Source organism: Sodiomyces alcalophilus, assembly GCF_042370955.1.
Source record: "Sodiomyces alcalophilus JCM 7366 unplaced genomic scaffold ACRALscaffold_8, whole genome shotgun sequence".
Classification (NCBI taxonomy): domain Eukaryota; kingdom Fungi; phylum Ascomycota; class Sordariomycetes; order Glomerellales; family Plectosphaerellaceae; genus Sodiomyces; species Sodiomyces alcalophilus.
The window spans coordinates 1,679,705-1,695,738 of NW_027263539.1; the positions used below are offsets into that span (position 1 = coordinate 1,679,705).

The following is a 16,034-nucleotide window of genomic DNA, read 5'->3' on the forward strand; positions in this document are numbered from 1 at the left end:
AACATGTCTCTCTCCGAAAACATCGCCATCATCGGCACGTCGTGTCGTGTCGCCGGTGCAAACAGCCCGGCAGAGCTATGGCAATCCATGATAGCGGGTGAAGACCTGCAATCCGACACGAGCGCCCGATTTTCGGGCTACTACGACCAAGTCAACGGCAAAACAAAAGGCCTGACGAATGTTCGCCATGCATACCTGATGAAGGACGGAATCGACCGCTTCGACAACTCCTTCTTCGGCATCGCCCCAGTCGAAGCTGCAGCAATCGATCCTCAGCAAAGGCTCCTCCTGGAGATCTGCTGGGAGGCATTCGAAAGTGCCGGCATACCCTTGGACAAGCTTCGAGGCTCGGACACGGCTGTATTTGCCGGTCTCTTCACCAGCGACTATGGCACGAGTTTGCTACGGGATATCGATGCGACGCCGAAATACCACTCTACCGGAACCTCCAACTCGATTGCGGCCAATCGCATCAGCTACTTCTTCAACCTCCGCGGGCCGTCCATGGTCATCGACACAGCATGCTCATCAACATTGACAGCCTTGCATCAGGCCATCATCACCCTCAAAGCAGGCGAAGCGGACCAAGCTGTGGTGTGTGGAGCAAACCTCATCCTCAACCCCGACATGTTTGTCACCATGAGCGAACTCGGATTTCTCAGCCCGCGCGGACGTTGCCACTCCTTCGACGCCTCTGGCGACGGCTATGCGCGCGGAGAAGGCGTCATGGCCATCGTTTTGAAGCCTCTGGACAAGGCAATCGCTGATAACGACCCGATCCGGGCCGTCATCCGTGGCTCCAGGCTGAACCAGGATGGACGAACCAACGGCATCACACTGCCCTCGGGAGCGGCGCAAGAGGAAAACATTCGCAACTTGTACTCCAGTGTGGGCATCTCTCCGAGTGACCTGGATTATCTGGAAGCTCATGGAACTGGTACCAAAGTGGGAGATCCCATCGAGATGGGCGCCATCGAAAGGGTCTTTGCGAGCGAGCAGCGCAGCCAAAAGCTGATTGCCGGCTCCATAAAATGTCACGTCGGCCACCTCGAAGCCTGCGCTGCTCTCATCGGAATCATCAAGACGATTGAGTGCTTGGAACGCGGCTTTGTTCCTGCCCAACTGCATCTTGTCGAGAAGAATCCCAAGATCAACTTTGACGAGCTGCGAATCCCAACCTCCACCATCCCTTGGCCTGAGAAACAAGGTCGACCACGCATGGCGGGCGTGAACTCCTTCGGCTTTGGTGGCGCGAACGGTCACGTTGTTCTGGAACAATTTCTGCGCACTACCCCTGAGCCAGACACTACATCCGTGGCGAGGCCGTTCCTTGTCAAGGTCTCCGCAGATACCGAGTCCGCTCTTGCTCGGAGTAGGGATCATCTCGCTTCTTATCTGTCAGCATCGCCGCCGTCAAGCATTCACATCAGCGATGTTTCGTACACTTCATTGCTGCGCAGGTCGCTCTTACGAAAGTCCCAGTTCTTCGTGGCTTCATCGACCACCGATCTGGTCCAGAAACTGCGCGCAGAGGCCAACAACGCCTTACCTCCTGTCATGTCATCTCAGGGGGATGAAGGAGGTAAACGCCTCGCCCTCGTACTCACCGGGCAAGGCGCTCAATGGGCACAGATGGGCAAAGGGTTGTTGGATGTCTGTCCCATCTTCACTTCGGTCATCGACGAATGCGACGGCATCCTATCCAGACTGCCAGACCCACCATCTTGGACGTTGCGCGACGAGCTCTGCCTCCTCCCCGCCAAGTCGAACGTCAATAGCTCCCGCTACTCACAACCACTCTGCACCGCCTTGCAGCTCGGTCTGATCAGCTTCTGGCACCGTCTCGGCGTCCGTCCTGTGGCATGCGTGGGGCATTCCTCTGGCGAAGTCGCTGGCGCGTATGCCGCTGGTATCTTGACGCTCAAAGATGCCATCACGGTCGCGTACTATCGCGGTGTCTTCATGAGCGCTGCGTCAGCTACCAAGCCAGGTGCCATGGCTGCTATATCCATGAGCGCAGAGGAGTGCACTCGCATGCTGAGCGCTTACGGCGGCAAGGTGGACCTTGCGGCCGTGAACTCGCCGTCGAGTTGCACAATCTCCGGAGATGCCGCCTGCATTGACGAGATTGTGAAAAGATTTGCGGCTGAAGGTGTTTTCTGCCGCCGACTACGTGTTGATACTGCGTTCCACTCGCATCACATGCTGCCCCTGGCTGGGCCCTATAGGAACGCTCTTGAAAAAGCGGGAGTATCGCCCGTACTCGACGCGAATTCGAAACGACCTACGACCATGTACTCATCCGTATACGGACGATCCATCGACGCGGCAGAAGTGACCCCAGAGTATTGGGCCAAGAACATGACCCAAACCGTTCGCTTCTATGATGCTATCGCTACGTTGGCGAAGCTCGAGCACGTAGATGCTTACTTGGAGGTCGGACCGCACCCTGCACTGAAAGGCCCTGCTATTGACAGCATTGCCTCTGCTGTTGGACAGGGCAGTACACCGGAATATTTCGGCACTCTGAGCAGGGGATTAGACGACAGTTTGGCACTTCTCTCGTCAGTCGGTGCCATGATCTCAGCTCGGATACCCCTGGAGCTCGAACACGACGGTGCTGCTGCACTTGGTCTTTCGCACACGACAAATCGTGTTCCTACCGATTATCCCTGCTATCCTTGGGATCACTCCGCCATCCACTGGGCTGAGAGCAGGATTTCCCGTGCCCATCGGTTCAGGCAACACCGACGCGACATCATCCTTGGATCGAGGGCCCCCCACGACACTCCTCTTTCCATGTGCTGGAGAAATATCCTGAGGACGGACGAGCTGCCATGGCTCAGCGAGCGAGCCGCCGCGGGCGAATCTTCGCTCTCGCCATCGTTCTTGCTTCAACTGGCAATCAGGGCCGGCTTGCAAGTTGCAAGCGATCACTTGTACGACACACCTACCATCCAGCTCACCGGCATTCGCTTCCACGAGTCGCCGAATCAATCCGCCATACTCTCACGACAAGAACTTGAGACGCAATTTCTGCTGATTCCGCAGAACGCTGGTGACCAATTCACCTTTCGCTTGTTGATCCATGATGCCACACCCAGTGCCAGTGGCACCTGGTTTACCGCTTTGGAAGGGCACATGTCGATTTCCTCGACCGGTCTTTTACCCGTCGACCCCGAGACCACAACCGTTGAGCGAGATGAAGCAGTGGTTGCTCATATGGACAGCGATTTGCCTCCGCGTCCTGAAACCGTGTCTCTTTCCTCGGCTGATCACGCCGGCGTCTCCGGCGAAGTCACGGACCATCTGAGTTTTACATCCATCGAAATGTCCGACTTGGAACTCTTTGACTGGATATTCGGCTTGCTTTATCGTCGCATGGGCATTTCGGCTGATCCTGCCAAATATACGTTGACGACGGTCGACAAGCTTGCCGTCGACTTGAAAGCTGTTGAAGCATCTGAATCCCCGGTCCAATTCAAGATGAGGATCCAGGGCTGTGCGGCAGGTCGAGGACAAGCCATGCTCACCATGGCATCTTCAGGCATTCCGAGCCTGATCGTTGAAGGAGCAACGTCCATCGTGGCGGAACAAGAACGAGCGAGGCCGCCTACCAGCTCTCTGTTCTTCACACCGGCCTGGCTCCCCGACATAGCCGCGATGAAGACCTCAGACATCGTCGCCTCGTGGAGCCTTGCACAAATCATCGAGCTGGTCACCCATAAATGGCCATCTTGCGACATCGGCATCGCAACAAAGAGCGAGAAGCTCCAAGCGCTGGTCCTGAGCCTTCTGCCCGGTGCAAGATCATCCGAGCGCCCGAGGTTTCGATCCGTTACTACGATGCTGGAACCCAAGGGACTGGCATGTGAAAGAGTCATCCACGATGAGGTTTTTCTTCCTCCGAAAGATCTCAGGCTGCTTTTCATCGACGACGCGGAATTCGACGAGAACAATCACCATCTGGTTACTCCTGGAGGCTACATATGCGTCTTGCAGTCACGTACCGGGCCGACGATGGAGGGGAACAGCGAAACCGAGAGGCTCTGTGCGGTAGAGGTTGATCCATCAACCGCAGCTGTGCTCTTCCGTCGCAAAGTTCCGGATCGTTCTCCCAGCCAGACTCATCCAACCCTGATGATTTCTGCAGCCTCGACAGAAGCAACCCCCCTACGAGATGTGCAGTCTCTGCATGCAGCCGCGGAGAAGCACACAGCGGGCGAGCCTGTGGACCTGGTCGTCTTCGACATTGACGGGAAATCGCTTCTCTGCCTCATGCCGCCCAAAGATTGGCTCTCCAGCGTTCAAAAGCTGGTGGCGGATGCCAGGAAGCTGCTATGGGTTACGACGGACAGCAATGACTTGCCTCACTGGGGGGCTGCGAGCGCTTTCCTTCGCACCTTGTCATCTGAGCAGCCATTGCTAAGTGCTGCATCCCTTCATGTCCGGGCCGATTTGACTCAACACACCCTCGATTCTGTCGTTACACCTGTACTCAATGCCATGCGCGACGGGTCGAAGGAAAGTGAGATGCGCTTCGAAGACGGACAGCTCAAGATTCTACGTTATCTGCCAGACGACCAACTCAACGCAATCGCCGGAGCTGGCCCAGTGCATCGCGCTTTCTCGCGCATCACCAGTGTCAATCACCAAGTTGGCCATGCACAACCGGGCCAAATGATTGTGAACCCCATCAGACATCTGGATGCCGCAGCCCCAGCTACAGAGGAACTTGTCCATCTCGATGTGCAGCTCTCCATCGTCGACATTGTAGACGTCGAAGACGCTTTCTGCCACAAGCCTGCCGCCTACCATCCGGGCCAATTCTTCCTCGGCGCGACAGTCGAGGGAAATCAGCTGCGCGTTGGCTACTCGCCTGGCTGCCATGTCAAGAGACTCCGGGTACCTGTGGAACAGACCCTGGAAGTCCCGCACTCGGCGGACCCCAAGAAGATTCTGCTGTCACTTGCGGCTCATGCGATTGCTCACGCCATCATGACCCAGATTGCCCGAGTCAGAACCAACGATGCCATCCGTGTTTTGTTCTCGAACAACAGCACAAGTGCGTTCGAGCATGGGGCTCGTTTCCTTGGGTGTCATGTTATCCGTGATGAGCGTCAAGCTGTCGATTTCGAGCTGGATTTCGCACCCAAAGCCGGATACACGCTGAATGGGAAGGTGGTGGACGTCAAGTCGGCTCTTCGCAGGACGCGATTCAACGAGTCTCTCGGGAAAGCTTGGATCTCCATCGCAGACCACCAAGCAAGTCTACCGGAGTATGGCCTAGACAGTGTGCAAGCCGCTCTGGCCCACGCTTCCCAGACAGGCGATGTGGTCGCCTTGAACCACGGCCATGAGGTTGGAGCCCTCCAAGAATTTAGGTACATTGGTGCCTCGGCCATCTTCCGTAAAGACGTTTTCTACGTTCTGATCGGCGGATTCGGCGGCCTTGGTCTACTTCTGATGGAGTGGATGTTCGAGCGTGGTGCTCGGAACTTTGCCGTCATCAGCAGAAGCGGTGCGTCTTCAAAAGGCGCCCAGACGGCGATGCAAAAGATGGATGCGCTGGGTGGAAGAATCCTCGCCATCAAAGCAGATGCAGGCGACGCACAGGCCATGAAGGCGGCGATTTCGACATTGCGTTCGACCATGCCGATAGGCGGATGCTTCAACATGGCACTCATCCTCGACAACTCGCCCTTCTCAACCATGACGCCGACTCAGTGGGACCTTGGTATGCGCCACAAGGTTGATACTGCCGTCTCCCTGCACGAGGCCACTCTGCAGGATGAGCTTGATTTCTTCATCATGTTTTCGTCCATCTCGTCCATCTCGGGCAACAGAACGCAAGCTGCCTATGCGTCTGGCAACGCCTTCCAGAACGCCATGGCCGAACACAGGCGAGCACTCGGGCTTCCGGCCGTCTCGATCGCACTCGGCGCGATGGAGGGCGTCGGCACGCTCGCGGAAGACGCTGATACCCTTCGCACGTTGAAAAAGAGTGGCCTGCGGCTGCTGAACGCCGGTGATTTCCTTCGCATTGTGGAAGCCGCCGTGCACGAGTCGAAGCACCAGGACAGATACCTGTTGGTCACCGGCTTTGAGATGTTTCCGGCCACCAAGGACGCCGCCAGGACGGAAACCACGCAAGGACAGGTCTTCTGGGAAGGATTCTCCGAGTTCAGCCACCTGTTCGAACACGGGCCGAGAAGCGAAGGTTCCGATGTGGCCGTACCGTTGGTCCAGAGACTCATGACTGTCGATGAACCGACTGCACACGACTTGCTCTGCACCGCCTTCTTGGACTTTCTGTCCGGGCTTCTCGGCTACCCTGTGTCGAAGCTCGATCCCACGCAGTCCGTCGCTGCGTATGGCGTTGACTCTCTGAATGCCGTCGCCTGTCGTTTCTGGATCTTCCAGCAGCTCAACCTGGACGTGCCCATATTCGATGTCTTGGGTTCGCGCTCCATCAGCGCCATGATTTCAAAGTCACTTGCTCGCATCAGAACGGCTGACGGGGCGAATCATGTCCCAAAGCTTCCCGACCCAAAGAGACACCGCTCTGAGGAGCTTGCTGCACCGGCACGGACACTGTCGCACTCGCAGAGTCGCTTGTGGTTTCTTCACAACTTCCTCGCTGACAAGACTCTGTATAATTTGCTCCTGACTTGCCACATCAATGGAACTGTCAACACCACGGTATTCCAAAGGTCATGGGAGGTTCTGGTGTTGAGACACGAAGCGCTGCGGACTTGTATCGTGGACTCGGCATCGGGCTGGCTTCAAATACCAGCAAAGCACTCCACGTTTTCCCTGACTGAGGTCCATTGCTCGGCTGCTGACTTTGCCCGAGAAGACGAAAAGCTGACCTCGAAAGCACGCCGACATGTCTTTGATCCTTCCCAGGGCGCACTCGTGTGTGGATGGCTCCTGGTGAGTCCTGCAGGTACTCGATTTTACATGGCGTCACATCACCTTGCTTGGGACAGAGGTTCGGTTGCCACCATTTTCGAGGAGCTTCCCCAGATCTACAAGAACTTGATGGACGGCAAGCAGCCTGAAGAGTCTCTGGAGGACGATCCCATGCAGTTCATCGACTACACGGTGTGGCAAAACGCGATGCTTCAGGCGAGGGAGGTTGTCGGTCCGCACGAAGATTACTGGAGAACTCAGTTGCAACGGATCCCCGAGTGCGTGTCGCTGCTTCCCCTGAGCCGAGTCCCCGAACGGCCGGTCGTGAAACAACAAGAAGCTTCTTCGGCTCGAGCCTTCTTGAATCCGACCGATGCAAAGAGGCTGAAGGATTTCTGTGCCTCTCGCGCGGTCACGCCCTTCATGTTCACGACGTTCGTCATGGGCAGCCTTGTGTATGGGCTGACTGGAGATGAGGATATCGTGATTGGCATCGCGGATGGTGATCGCGGCCACACAGCGTTCGATCGCATGGTCGGTTTCACGGTCAATATGCTTCCCCTCCGGGTGAAGTTCTCGCAGGACCGCACGTGCGCTGCGCTGCTGGAGGACCTTCGCAACGTTTGCTTGCAGGCGTACGAGCATCGTGCTGTGCCTTTTGACTACCTTCTCCAGGTGCTCGATGTGCCTCGAAAGACGAGCCACAACCCGATCTTCCAGATTGTTGTGAATTACCAGTCTCAGGGTGCTTTCCCGAAGCCGGATTTCGGCGACTTCCAGTTCGTCGATTACAATCACTACAACGCACGCACCCAGACCGACATCTCTCTTGAAGTCGAGGAATCGGCAGATGGCTCCATGGAATTCCACTTCGACTTGGATGCCGCCATGTATGGAACGGAGACGGCCGAGAAGTTTGCCGAGATGTACGTGATGCAGGTGGAGCAAGTTATACAGGATGCGAACAAGAGTCTCGACCAGTTGGAACTCGCATCACCGCGGGATGCGCAGATGATTTCGCGACTCCTTGAGCCCCCTATGCCTGACGGCAAGAGTATTCAGGGCATGAGAGACACTCTCTTCACTGACCTTTTCGAACACTGGGTGGCGACGAACCCAGAGAAGAATGCTCTCGTCGATGCAAAGGCCACTCTTTCGTACAGGGAGATGGACAGACTCACGAAACGGGTGGCAGAGTCTCTGTTGAGCAGCGGCATTTCCGCCCAGGAATGCGTTGGTGTATGCTGTGAGCCCAGCATCGAAATGATGATTGCCGTCTACGGCATCCTTCGCGCCCGCTGCATTGTGGTGCCCGTCGACCCAGACTTTCCCGTGGACCGTATCATCAGCATCGCCGAGGACACTGGCTTGTCTAGAGTCCTGGTGAATGAATCTTCCAAAGCGACAAAGCAGAAGCTCATCACAGCTGGCATCATGGACATTCGCGAAGTGCGGAACTTGACAGAGGCATCTGGGACCAACAAGACGGTTGTGTTGTTGGAGCCCACCCGGGCCGGAGATGTCTTTTGCGCGCTCTTCACGAGTGGTTCTACTGGAAGGTCAGTTCTTAGTTTCTTCTCTTGCGGAGCATTGTGTTCACTGTCCACTGTTCAGCAAACTAACTGGGACTCAGACCGAAAGGAGTATATATCGGACATGAGCAGCTTCGGTATCAGGGAGAACAGTATCACGAAACTCTCGGGACAAACACGAACGACCGAATGTTGCTTTCTTCGGCTCTCGTATTCGACATGTCCTTGCATGCGATTTTCGGCACCATCCTGCATGGCGCAACTCTCATCATCGCTACGCGAGAAGGTGATCATCTTCCACAGTTCCGCTCCATTCGTCGTTGAAACTAGACTGACTTGCATTGACAGAACGCTACTCGGCGGAGAAGATGAATGAGCTGGTGGTCCGCCAAAAGGTCACCAACTGCATCTTCACACCTACGCAGTTGAAACTGATGTTGCGTGCGCCGAACCAGGCGGTACTGGCTCAATGGGAAGTCCTGCGTAGCCTGACTCTTGGCGGTGAGCCTGTGCCATCCTGGGTCCTGACGAGCTTCCTGTCACTGAACCTGCCCTACGCGGATTTGTTCAACGGCTACGCACCCACGGAGACTACCATCATCAACTCTCTCCGCCGCTGCACAGCTCAAGATGCGGCGGAAGACTTCCTGCCACTGAGCCCGCCACTTGCTCCTGCCCGGTTTTATATTCTCGACGGCCAAGGCCGCAAGACCGCCGTAGGCGTGCCGGGCGAGCTTTTCATCGGAGGACCAACTGTGAACCGCGGCTACATCAACCGTCCCGAGTTGACTCGAGACGCATTCGTGTCGAATCATCTGTTGACCGACGAAAACGAAAACCAGCACGGCGAGCCTGGTAACGTGAACGCCTCGCTGCTGTACCGCACAGGCGACATGTTCTGCTTGGAGCCCAGCGGTAACCTCCGAGCGCTCGGGCGCATTGCTGGCAACAGACAGGTTAAGATTCGAGGAATGCGCGTGGAGCTGGATGAGGTCGAAAGTGTCCTGTACGCCGCACTTTCCCAGCTAGGCGAGGCCTCAGGCTTCACATCCGGCCTGACTGGTGTGGTGTACTACCCGAAAGACGACTTGCATGGCTGGCTGGTTGCGTACGTCGAATGCGTTGAAGGAGAAGAAGAGATGCATGCGGAAGTGGCCAGCTTTTTGAAAGCAAGGCTGAGGGCCTCTCTCGCCGTCCACATGGTGCCCAACGACATCAAGTTCGTCACCCATCTGCCCAAGACCACAACGGGCAAACTGGATTACAAGACTTTGCTTTCCTGGGATATCAGCATGGAAGACGACCAACCATCGGCGGGACGGGCGGAACTGCAAAGCGACCAAGAAAGGTCGCTCGCCCGTATCTGGAACGAAGTTCTGGGTAGCGATCGGGAGATGTGGCGCGACACGGACTTCTTCGGCGCAGGTGGGTCTTCGATCTTGCTGCTCAGGGTTCGGACTTTGATCTATGCGACGCATGGCGTCGATGTTTCCCTGGCCGACATGTTCGCATACCCGGATATCCAGGGAATGGCAGCGCTGTTGACGCCCCGAATGGAACAATCATCCCCAGACAGCTGGACCATAGTAGACGACAGCAACTTGGGGCGGCACGACCTCGATGCACATCAACTCGACAGCCAAGACGTCGTGGAGCAGCAGCAGCCACAGTCGCATGTGAAAACGATTGATTGGGAGAAAGAAATCGCCCTTCCCGCAGATTGCGATTGGACCCGCCCGTGTGGATCGAAGGATAACACTTCCCGATCCGCTGTTGCGCTCACCGGTGCCACAAGCATGATTGGAGCCCACTTGTTGGCACACCTGCTTCGCGAAAGCGATGATGTGGAGATCCATTGTCTTGCTGTCTCCGGGTCCGGAAAGGAGGAGAGCAGAGCCCACATTCTATCGGCGCTTGCTGCTTGGAAACTCGACATGGACCTTGCGTCACAACATTTCAGCCGCATCATACCGTACAGCGGCGACCTGGCGCATCCCACCTTGGGACTACAGGATTCCGAGATTCGTGCCCTCGACGTGGAGCTCTCGGAAATCTGGCACCTGGAATCCCAAGTGTCGCTGCTGAAGGGCTACGATTCTCTCCGGCAAGCCAACATTGGCTCCCTCCGGTTCCTGATCGAATTGGCGGGCGGCACGTCTGGGAATGTGAAAGAACTCCACTACCTGTCCACGTGGGCGGTGCCACATCTTCAAGCGTGGAATGCCACGACACGGTCGCCCGACTTTATCTCCACCAAGCCAGTACCCATGTCGCACATGCGGCCAGGCACGACGCAGAACCTCGGCTACCTGAAGATTCGCTGGGTGGCGGAGCAATTGCTGGCGGCAGCTGCTGAAAAAGGAATCCCGAGCTCCATCTTTCGTTCCTGCATGTGCGCGCCGGCGCAACCTCTTGGCTGCCCGCTCCCCAGGACCGACATCAACCGCCGCATCTTGGCTGGTAGCTTACACACGGGTCTCGTGCCGGATTTCGGCAGCAGCGCAGGCGGCGGCATGAGTTGGGTTGATGCGTCGTTTCTCGTGCGAGCCATGTGCGTCCTCGCAGGCGAAGCGAGGGGAAAGAAGTCGGAGCCGGCCATCCACCATCTCACGGGAACACGGCACTGGACCTACGCCGAGCTGGCCGATCTGCTGGATGTTCGGCTGGCGTCGCCCGAGGAGTGGTTCGCGGCCATGCGCGCGGACGGCAATGCAGAGATGGTTCTGCAAGCGGACGTCTTGGAGGAGTGGTGGGAGGCGGGATGGCGACCGTTTGCCATTGATGGCTCGGAAAGCCTGCGCAAAGCCCAGGACGCTTTGCAGATTCGTCCGCCACATGTTGACGGCGCATTCCTGAGGCAGGTGGTAGGTGATCAACCTTTCTGATGAGCGAGTTGAAATCAAGGTATCGATCGGTCTTGGGAGAAATGGCGCCAGGGGTTTCTGTTGAACTGATGAACGAGAAATGAACTTGTGGTCCCACTTCGGAAGTATTATATTCCGACAGGGACGACCTCCCATACTGAACTTGTGGTCCCACGAGAGGGACCTCCGACACTGTATTCCTAGCACACATATTTCCGTAGAACTTGGAACGCTTCAATGTTTCACCTCTCTTGTCAAGTGCTTGATATTCGTACGAACAGACAACACTCGGTTATTCCGACTGGGTCCCATGACACCCGCCCTTGTTCCTCTTGTACAGTGGGTCTTAGCAAGTGACGAGTAAACTATCCCACTAACGCGTACCTAGAGCCGAATACTGTCAATGCCATGGAGGCTCGCTGCTTGTATCGAGGCCAGGGGATAGCACACAAAGTATTAGAAAGATATAACAAGATATCTTCACTCTATAGCTTCTGCTATATTTATTCCGATTTTTTCTAAGCTTTTAAAGTGCAGTTCGTAAAGTTATTTGTATCTGAACTCAATGTGTTTTCTAACGCGGGCAGGTCAGTACATCTAAAAAGTGGGACTTACTTCGTACTCGTCACTTGTCCTGAGTCTCTGTACCTAGGTACAGCTATACGCCTATCTATCGCCGATCTATCGCCGATCTATTCTCCGATCTACACGTGTATCCCGTAGAGATTGTCTAGGTACTTGCGTATATAGTAAGTGTCGACAAAACTGTCGAGCAAATGTACTTGCAACTCCACGCCAATAGGCAGGCGTAGGAGGGTACATTTGCTCGACATTTGTGTCAACTTACTGTAACTGTCTTTTTCCGGAACTTAGTTATTCCGGTCACTCTGTCTTCGTTTATGATACGACCCCGATAATGAGCCATTTCTTACCTAATTTAACGATAATTTTACGTTATAAAAACACTGTATTTAATAAACAGGTACTCTCAACGATGTGGGGGTGCTTAGTCTGGACCCGGCCCACAGTTTCTGCCATGGCGTATGCATCTAATGAATGAGGAAGAATCTCACAAGGCAGCAGGTCGCCGACGCGAACGCACTCCAGGACCAGCCCAACCAGGATCCTGATCCTGTGTAAGCAGAATCCTGTGAGATTCCAGGCCCGCGCGCCACCCCCTGACAGCTCGAGGGGTTCATCTTCCATTGAAATACGTCGCCTCTGCCCAGTGTTGCACCATTATTGTGTCCGAGGTTCGTCCAGGAGGACTTGTCTGGCAGTGAAAGCAATCTCGATAGCTGTGGTTTGCCCATTATGCCACCCACAAACGCCCTAGGGAGGGGCAGGAAGACCGCCTGTGAAATGTGCCGATCGCGCAAGCGGCGGTGCGATGTATGGACACAACCACCCACCCGCAATGACTCGTGCTGACCCATGTTGCGCGATCAGGGTCGCCTACCATCATGTTCCCTGTGCCAGAAAGGGCAATTTCGCTGCATCTATGCGATTCGGAGTCCATACGGGCCACATTCAGGCGTCATGTTCCACTCGGTACCCAGAGAGATTAGTTCAGGTCGCACCGATGACAGTCCATCTGAAGCCGACTTGCCCACACCTGGCAACTACGACCTCAGCCGGTATCTCGCCGGCGACATGGATTCCAGGCAACATCTTTCGTCCAGCATGGCAGGTCCCATGACTTCGGATTCCAGCGGCCTTTCGGAGATATCAAACAACCTGCATGATGCCATGTTACAACAGCGACACACCTTGGGATGGATGGAACAATTCTCCGCACAGCTCGACATGCTCCCGCCAGAATTCGATTCGGACGCGTCCGCGTCTGCCTTTGAACATCCGTCAGAGGCTGCGCTTGGCGCCACGGACAGTTGGCAGCAGAGCCTTCCTGTGCCGTCAAATGCTGCCACAGCATTACCCACCGAACCCAGTCCATCTCAGCTTCCTAGCCGGGAACGTGTCTTGGACATGGTGAACAGTTTCTTCTCCGCTCAGCACCAGCTTCTACCGTCAGTACACCAGGAGTCGTTCATGGCGAGACTATCGAACGATATGGTTGGTCTGAGCTCCGGCCCGTTTCTTTGGGTCATCCTCGCGTTATACTGCTCGTGCGACAAGTCGGATTCTATGCAGGTACAATATCGCACTTGGATGCAGACGGCGCACTCCAAGCTCGAACTGATGAGCACAACGCACGTGCAAAGCAACACCACCAACATGCTGCAAGCTTCCATATGGATGATCTTCGACGCCTACTGCAGGGGAGATGTCACTAATGCGTGGCTACTGCTTGGCCGCACGGCGCAGCTCACAAGTGCGCTTGGGCTGGATCGTATCGATAGTAAACACCGGACACCAAGGATGGAAGCTGAGCTGAGGAGCCGTTCCGACATTGAGGTGGAAGAGCGTCGCAAATGCATGTGGTGTCTTACGCTTCTCGACCGCGTCATTGTCTCTGTCAACGGCCTCGCTTTGTCTGTAGACGACCGATATTTCCATGTTGATTTTCCACTTCCAGAAGAAGAGTTTCAGGAGGCTCGAAATTCAGTGAGTTGCGACTATAACCCTTTGTTCGTTCGATACCAAAACGCTAATACGGGCCATCAGATCGGGGGCATTGAACATCTTCGGGAGAGCTACAGTTATGAAGCTTTTGATCTGCTCAACGGAAATGCTACTTCGACGATGGCGACGAAACCCTCTTTTGGGCATGTACTGAAGGTCTCCGTCATCCTGGGCCGCGCTTTGGCTATTCAGAACAGCATTCGCCATGACGACGGCAGCACTCATAACCAGTACCTGGAAAAACTCCGAACGCTGGAAAGCGTCCTCAACACGTTATGCTATGCCGCGTCGGCGTCGGATGAAGGTGTTGGCCCAACATCGTTGATGCAGTTATGGCTCAAGATGTTGACCCAATGTTCGAAGATCTCGATGCTCCACCCACCTGGACCGAGCACACTCGGCCTGTGTAACTGTTTGAGCTCTCCATCGCCAGGCGTCTCCCTGAACAGGACAGACACGGAATGCGTGCGGGCGGCGATCAGCGCTGCCGGTACATTCAGCCAGGCACTCCAGGAGACACTGCTCGCGCTGAACAATCCCTTCTTGTTGCCCATGGCGTGCACGTCTGTGCGTATGCTGACACTACGGCGGAATCAAATGCACGAATTGGACCGAGAACGTACGCGGGGGCTGATCAGTGAAATACTCAAGGTGGTAGACCACATTGCGATCAAATTCCCTGGCGCAGCAGCCAAAGCCAAAGAGACGATAATGCGGAGACTACACGGCACTAGAGGGAGTTCATTGAGCTGCTATATCGGATTAGACTGCGAATAATATGATGTATTGTCTGGTCGATGTGAGGCAGCACGGAATGCGGAAAGACGGCGAACGCAAGCCATAAACGAAATGAAGCATTCAGTGTTCGCCTCGGATCGCCGTCCTCGGATCCCATATGCGTTCGTGCGGCGTCCCGTATTTCTTCCACGGCCTCAGGTACTGGGGAGCCACTGCACTCGTTGACGACTCATTCGTAGGCAAACCAAGCAACGGCAGTACCAAGCAACATGCTCAAAAAAGCGTCAAGCGAAGCCATCGACGTCACTCTCCATGACAACCAAGGCCTCGCGAATCCTTTCGGTGGTTTCATGCACCTAAATGGCTAATCAGCACAGCACTCGGATTCACACGTTCTCCACGCGAGTACTCACGAATTCTTTGGTGAACAAGTTGAAGTGATTGGCACTACACTGCAAAGTGCGCGAGACTAGACCAGGCCGGGCGTGTTCCCAGCCCAGGGTCTCGCAATCACGCGAAATATCCACCCTGGCTGCGGCCTTGTCACCAGGGTCCAGCCTGTTCAAGCACCGAACCAAGACCACAAGTGGGCCCCGTCGTCGAGGGGACATGGATGTCGCGTCTGGGGGCAAGGAAAATCCAGCGCAGCAGCAATCGAGGTCTCTGGGAGTTGACATGGTACTCTGCCACTGCGGAGCGCGCCACTGCTCTGCCATGCGCACCGAGTGCTTCATCATGTTCATCACCAGCAGTTTCGAGCTGAGGCAAGCGGCGTATGCGGTCGACGCGACGTGATGATCGTTGAAAGCAGCGGAGGAGAATTTCCATGAAGCCGGACAGACGCTGTCCAGAAGCAGGACCCCCTGCACGTCGATCAAATACTCATCGCGGAGTATCTCGACCATCTCCAACGCGACAAGGCCGCCGAAACTCCATCCTTACAATCACACAACTATCAGCGACCGTTGAACCGAGCGAAGGAAGACACTCTATTTGTACAAACCCCCCAGCAGCACGGACGTCCGCCCGAGCTCTAGTTCGACCAGTGCGCTGTAGACCCGCGCCATGGCGCGGATTCCACCATTCCAAGGCTTGCTGGCATGGAGCAACGGATTCTCGATACCGTAGATGTCGCGGTCGAGATTTGTCAGCGCGTGGTATGAGGCAGTCGTTCCACCACCGTCGTGAATAAGCACGAGTGGGGGTTTCCCTGATTTGCTGCACCTCCTGATGGTCTCCATTTTCTTCGTTTTGAATAATCCAATCGGTAGGTCGCAAACGGGGAACGTCTGTGTGCTCGTGCTTAATAAACGTGTCGCATCCCGCTTGGCCCGCTTCGGCCGGCCGGGGGTCCGAATGCCGGCTCCGCTAGCGCCCGCTAGCGCCCGCTAGTCACTCCGCA

The 16,034-nt window shown here is 55.7% G+C and overlaps 3 protein-coding genes across 3 annotated transcripts; 2 read left to right on the forward strand and 1 right to left on the reverse strand.

The window, feature by feature from the left end:
* Nucleotides 1-3: 3 nt before the first annotated feature.
* On the forward strand, nucleotides 4-11,553 carry ACRALDRAFT_1083424 (uncharacterized protein; the record flags this gene model as incomplete). Its single annotated transcript, XM_071019447.1, has 3 exons — nucleotides 4-8,474; nucleotides 8,530-8,558; nucleotides 8,796-11,553. The coding sequence occupies 3 exons, from the start codon at nucleotides 4-6 to the stop codon at nucleotides 11,330-11,332; spliced, it is 11,037 nt and encodes a 3,678-aa protein (XP_070871879.1). The 3' UTR covers nucleotides 11,333-11,553.
* Nucleotides 11,554-12,456: 903 nt separating this feature from the next.
* ACRALDRAFT_1065865 (uncharacterized protein) lies at nucleotides 12,457-14,736 on the forward strand. The gene is made up of 3 exons (XM_071017229.1): nucleotides 12,457-12,703; nucleotides 12,761-13,876; nucleotides 13,937-14,736. The coding sequence occupies exons 2-3, from the start codon at nucleotides 12,851-12,853 to the stop codon at nucleotides 14,669-14,671; spliced, it is 1,761 nt and encodes a 586-aa protein (XP_070871880.1). The 5' UTR covers nucleotides 12,457-12,703; nucleotides 12,761-12,850; the 3' UTR covers nucleotides 14,672-14,736.
* A 608-nt stretch (nucleotides 14,737-15,344) lies between these two features.
* On the reverse strand, nucleotides 15,345-15,928 carry ACRALDRAFT_1065866 (uncharacterized protein). Its single transcript, XM_071017230.1, has one exon. It carries the CDS (start codon nucleotides 15,871-15,873, stop codon nucleotides 15,622-15,624), a length of 252 nt encoding a protein of 83 aa, XP_070871881.1. The 5' UTR covers nucleotides 15,874-15,928; the 3' UTR covers nucleotides 15,345-15,621.
* Nucleotides 15,929-16,034: the final 106 nt, after the last annotated feature.